Source organism: Neofelis nebulosa, chromosome 6, assembly GCF_028018385.1.
Source record: "Neofelis nebulosa isolate mNeoNeb1 chromosome 6, mNeoNeb1.pri, whole genome shotgun sequence".
Classification (NCBI taxonomy): domain Eukaryota; kingdom Metazoa; phylum Chordata; class Mammalia; order Carnivora; family Felidae; genus Neofelis; species Neofelis nebulosa.
In genome coordinates, this window is record NC_080787.1 from 123,328,900 (window position 1) to 123,334,851 (window position 5,952).

Sequence of the window (5,952 nt, forward strand, 5' to 3'; positions counted from 1 at the left end):
GACACTCAACCGACTGAGCCACCCAGATGCCCCTCTGAGAAAACTTGTATAAAGATGTTAGGTAGGTGCTCCGCAGTTACATGTTGAGAAATACCTGGTTACTATGATGAGACAGAGTTGAAAGAGAACTTCAGAATGTTTTCAATTTCATGGACAGATACGAGGTATTAGCAGAGGCTGAGCGGAGGCAAGGGAGGGAAGGAGGGAAGGAAAGCTAGAGAGAAAATGACAGACTACTCTGATGTAACTCAAATCTCTGAGTCAAGGACACCGAAAAGGAAGGGGCTTGAGACTCAGGTTTAAGACCCTCAATTAATCACATACTCTCAAACAAAAGAGTGGAACTCTTCCCTGGAGATAGAGGAAAGACTGATGAGGCTGTGAATTCTGAAAAAGCCAAAACAGCATGCCATTCACTGAGCCACACCTGGATGGACTGGAGCAGTGTAAGAGGTTGCCAGATTCATAGTCTAGAGGGGGGGCTATTGATAAGCACATTATTCAGAGTTTAGGGTCCTGTGAACGTCTGTTTTTTCATTATGAGATAGACGGCCATTTCATCCTAGATGACACCTACAATGACAATCCCAGTCTATGCATGCAGCATTGAGACAGACTGCATAGGACCCTGGAATTTAGAGGAAAGCTTGGAAGAAGACAGTGGGATCCCATGACATAGGGGCTTACAAGAGAGTTAAAGACATGTTACCAAAAAATCAAGAAGACTGCCTTCTGTGGTAGGTGAGATCTTCACCTGCTAATATGTATGTTTTCTCTACCTCCACGCACCAGTCATCAGATAAAATCTGAAATGATCATTGGGATGTACAAAGCTGTGCACAACATCTGAATCTTTCCCTGTTCTTTACATTAGTACCTTCCTTTCCTCCTCATCCTTCTATCCGGGCCCTAAATTTATACCCTCAGTGAATTCTATTTATTCACCCCAGTTCTATTAGTTGTTGACGTCATTTCTCACTTTACACTTTTTAAATGTGTTTATTTTATTTTATTTTATTTTTTATTGAAATCCAAGTTAGTTAACATATAGTGTAATAATGATCTCAGGATAGAATTCAGTGATTCATCACTTACATGTGACACCCAGGGCTCATCCCAGCAAGTGCCCTCCTTAATGCCCATCTCCCATTTAGCCCTCCAGCAACCCTCAGTTTGTTCTCTGTATTTAAGAGTCTCTTATGGTTTGTCTCCCTCCCTGTTTTTATATTGTTTTTGCTTCCCTTCCCCTTTTGTTTCTTGAATGCCACATATGAGTGAAATCATACGACATTATCTTTCTCTGACTGACTTATTTCGCTTAGCATAATACACTCTCATTCCATCCACGTTGATGCAAATGTCAAGATTTCATTCTTTATGATTGCTGAGTAATATTCCATTGTATATATATACCACATCTTTATCCGTTCAGCAGTTGATGGACATTTGGGCTCTTTCCGTAATGTAATTTGGCCATTGTCGATAGGGCTGCTATAAACATTGGGGTGCATGTGCCCCTTCGAATCAGCATTTTTGTATCCTTTGAATAGATACCTAGTAGTACAATTGCTGGGTCATAGGGTAGTTCTGTTTTTAATTTTTTGAGGAGCCTCCATACTGTTTTTCCAGAGTTACTGCACCAGTTGGCATTCCCACCAGCAATGCAAAAGAGATCCTCTTTCTCTGCTTCCTCCCCAACGTCTGTTGTTGCCTCCTGAGTTGTTAATGTTAGCCATTCTGGTAGGTGTGAAGGGGTATCTCATTGTGATTTTACATGTGTTAATTTTAGCTGGAAGCACAGTGAATTGTTATGTTATGTCTGTCTCTCACTTTAACATGGAAACTCCAGCTAAGGGAAGAAGATATTTTGTGTTTATTCCTGTATGTTGAAGACCTTGCACAAATAGATGCTTCATAAATAACCAAATATAAATATTGCATTACACAAATGATTGAACTGCAGGCAGATTTATGGGCGTCTTGGGAGAACTTCTGTTCCCTGAATCTTTTACTAAAGCATCTAAACCTTTTTACTCATCTTGAAGAGAATATTGTCACATTTCAGTGTTGAGTGTATCATATGCGATAGGTCCTTTTTGTACAGACCTCTATAGGTACAAAAGACCTCTGGTTTTTTACAGTAAGCTAAGAATTTTTCTTGTTAGTGATGAATACAGTTTGAAATTTATCAAATACATTTTTTCACTTCATCAGATGATTGTTAGATTTTAATCTGTTACAATGCTGATTTGTATTAATAGATCGTCTAATTTCAAAGCAAACTTTCATTCTTGGCATCAACTCGAATCACGATGTATGATCTTTTTTATATATTTCTGGATTGAGTTTGTAACAGTTTGTGTAGGATTTTTTGCATCGTTGCTTATGAGTGAGAGTTTTCTCTCATTTTCCTTTTTCAAATTGTCTCTGGGAGTTTTAGCATTGAGGCTACAGCCAAACATAAACTTTAGTGGAGATAATTAAATATAAGTTTCTTGTCCCTGTTCCCACCTTACTCTACAGGGATCCCACCTTAGCTTTTGGGTGTGGATTTGGGGTGTGGGATTCAGCAGTGCTTCTGGGGATTTTGTCATTACTCTTCAGACAGTCTTGGGGTGGGTGTAATAAAAGGTAACCGATAGATAACAAGTCACACATATCTCACTAACGTTGACAAAGAGAAATATCCCTGTATCACGACCAGGTAAATAAAAGATTATTGACAAATTGTAAGGCAAGAAGAAATCTTTGGGATTAGCAAATTGGTAGAAGATGTACTTGAAATTAAACAATTGCACTTAGAAAATGGATTCCAAGTATATTCTAAGGTAAGCAAAATAATGGTAACAATGAATTAAGCTAAGATTTGTTGAACATTTGAATTGAATATATTACTTCAAGTGTTCAGACATTAAAATTAATAGGAGTACCTGACAGGCCATGGAGATGTCCGATAACTGTAACAAAGGTAGGCAGTTGCAAAGGACCTTTTCTCCGCCTTAGGAAATAAGAAACCGCTCTGCTTGGTGCGACTGGCCAAGGGCAGAACTTCTCCACGTTTACAAGCTGTTTGCAGCAGCACCATGAGCACCAACCCGTCCCCCGCTGCATCCGAGCAGCTCTGCTACCAGAACGTGACCGGATCCTGCGCGAAAGCCCCTTACTCGCCCGGACCCCGGCTCATTCTCTACACACTGTTCAGCGTGGGGGCTGTGCTGGCCGTTTTTGGAAACCTCCTGGTGGTGATTTCAATCCTGCATTTCAAGCAGCTGCACTCGCCAACCAATTTTCTCATCGCCTCTCTGGCCTGTGCTGACTTTCTGGTGGGGGTGACCGTCATGCCCTTCAGCATGGTCAGGTCTGTGGAGGGCTGCTGGTACTTTGGGCCAAGTTTCTGTACCTTCCACACGTGCTGTGATGTGGCATTTTGTTACTCTTCCCTCTTCCACCTGTGCTTCATCTCCATCGACAGGTACATCGCTGTTACTGAGCCTCTGGTCTATCCTACCAAGTTCACGGTGTCCGTGTCGGGGACATGCATCGGCATCTCCTGGATCCTGCCCCTTGTATACAGTGGTGCCGTGTTCTTCACAGGTGTTCATGATGACGGGCTGGAGGAATTAGGAAGTGCCCTCAGCTGCGTAGGCGGTTGTCGGCCACTTATAAATCAATTTTGGATTTTGATAGATTTGCTATTATTTTTCACACCTACTTTTGTAATGATGATGCTGTACAGTAACATTTTTCTTGTGGCTAGAAAACAGGCTATAAAGATTGAAAACATTAGTAGCAAAACAGAAGCATCAGGGACGTACAAAACCAGGGTGAGTAAGAGAGAGAGAAAAGCAGCTAAAACCCTGGGTATCACGGTGGTAGCATTTTTGATCTCCTGGTTACCGTACATGATTGATTCATTCATTGATTCTTTTGGGGGGTTTATAACACCTTCTTATGTTTATGAGATATTTTGCTGGCTTGGTTATTACAACTCTGCTGTAAACCCTTTGATCTATGCTTTATTGTACCCTTGGTTTAGGAGAGCAATAAAACTCATTATAAGTGGTCAAGCGTTAAGAGTAGACAGTTCATCAACGATGAATTTGTTTTCTAAAAAACCCTAAATTTCAAATTGAGGAATTTATTGATATATTGGGAATTTAATGACCCAGTAAATTGAGGAGGAAAAATGGTACCTCAATTTCAGGGGCATAACTTTTCTGCTTCGTTTTCGTGGTGAACTAAACATCTTCAAGTATTTGACAGAAATGTGCTTACTAAACAATGGTTGACACAGAGTTTATATTTCCCAGTTTCCCCAAATCTGTGCACTTGCCTGCTTTGTCGGTTCTTACTTATTTTTCATGTCCAGGCCTCCCTTTCAACCTTGTCTTTAAGCCGCTTTCAAAGGTTTCCAGTGAAATCTCGCCCATCCCTGTCTTCTCTGGACTCCGTGTGCTTGACTTCCATTTTAAGCTGCTTGTTTCTTGGGGGCCCATCTTTCTGTAGCTCCTGGAGATCTCCGAGCCATACACATCGGTCACTCCAGACTCAGAGCCAGACTCAGAGCCAGACTCATATTTTATATCGTTGGAGATATTTTGTGGAATAATTATGAGCAGACCTTGTAAAATGCATGCCAGAGATTGTCCTTTATGTGATTGTTTCTTATCCTATGAGGTATGTTGTTTTTCCTTCCAGCCATTGTGGAGGGCCGTTTTCTGTCATTTCTTTTTTCTTTATTACACTATCCAGAGTGGTACATTGTTGGTGAACTAAATAACAATATATTATAAGTTATGGTAGAAGGATGAACTGTTCAAGAAGGGATGATATGGTTTAAAGCTCTTTGGAGAATATCGTTAAACACCTTATGTCATGCCATTCACAAAAGCAAAACAAATTTCTTTCAGATGTTAGAAGAGTCAAAGAAAATATTTTATAATTTTTCACTGGAGGGACCCTGACTGAAACTGACTGTAGCTTTCTGCACATAATTTAAATTTTAAAACTTCAAGGGTGCCTGGGTGACTCAGTCAGTTGAGCGTCCGACTTCGGCTCAGGTCATGATCTCATGGTTTGTGTGTTTGAGTCCCGGGTCAGACTCTGTGCTGGCAGCTCAGAGCCTGGAACCTGCTTCCGATCCTGTGTCTCCCCTTTCTCTGCCCCTCCCCTGCTTGTGCTCTGTATGTCTCTCTCTCTCTCTCTCTCTTTCTCTCTCAAAAATAAATAAAAAAATTTAATGTTAAAACTTCAAAAGAAAACAAAGCCAAATTTGGGGGGAGGGAGGCAAACTTGGGGGAAATTACTGGCAGCGAACATGGTGAAGGGAAGGTTAATAGATTTAAAAACATAGAGGCCTTTTCCAAAACAGGCATAGCTTAACACCTCCCATACAAATAAATAGGCAATTTTACGGAGGAAAAAAATATGATTAATAAATACATTAAAATGCCAAATGTACACATAATTTTAAAATGTTAAAATGTGGCACTGGTTCATATATCAAGTGGGCAAATATTAGAAGAATAAGAAATACCTGATAACAATTAGGGTATGGAAAATTGGGCACTCTCAAGAAAATAGAACTTGCTCACATACATCTCACAAGAATACAACTTAGTATCAGTTTTCTGAGGGGAATTAAAATTTTTTTATAAATTTTAAAATACACCTGTCATTTCTAGTAAGGAATCCAAAAAAAAAAAAAAAAAAGTAAGTCAAGGAAGCAAGCATCACAAGGACATTTAGTGTATAATTCTTTTTTTTTTTTTTAATTTTTTTTTCAACGTTTTTTATTTATTTTTGGGACAGAGAGAGACAGAGCATGAACGGGGGAGGGGCAGAGAGAGAGGGAGACACAGAATCGGAAACAGGCTCCAGGCTCCGAGCCATCAGCCCAGACAGAGCCTGACGCGGGGCTCGAACTCACGGACCGCGAGATCGTGACCTGGC

The 5,952-nt window shown here is 40.4% G+C and overlaps 1 protein-coding gene across 1 annotated transcript; it reads left to right on the forward strand.

Annotated features, from left to right (window-relative positions):
* Nucleotides 1-2,864: 2,864 nt before the first annotated feature.
* LOC131513508 (trace amine-associated receptor 6-like) lies at nucleotides 2,865-5,732 on the forward strand. The gene has a single exon (XM_058732626.1). It carries the CDS (start codon nucleotides 3,084-3,086, stop codon nucleotides 4,119-4,121), a length of 1,038 nt encoding a protein of 345 aa, XP_058588609.1. The 5' UTR covers nucleotides 2,865-3,083; the 3' UTR covers nucleotides 4,122-5,732.
* Nucleotides 5,733-5,952: the final 220 nt, after the last annotated feature.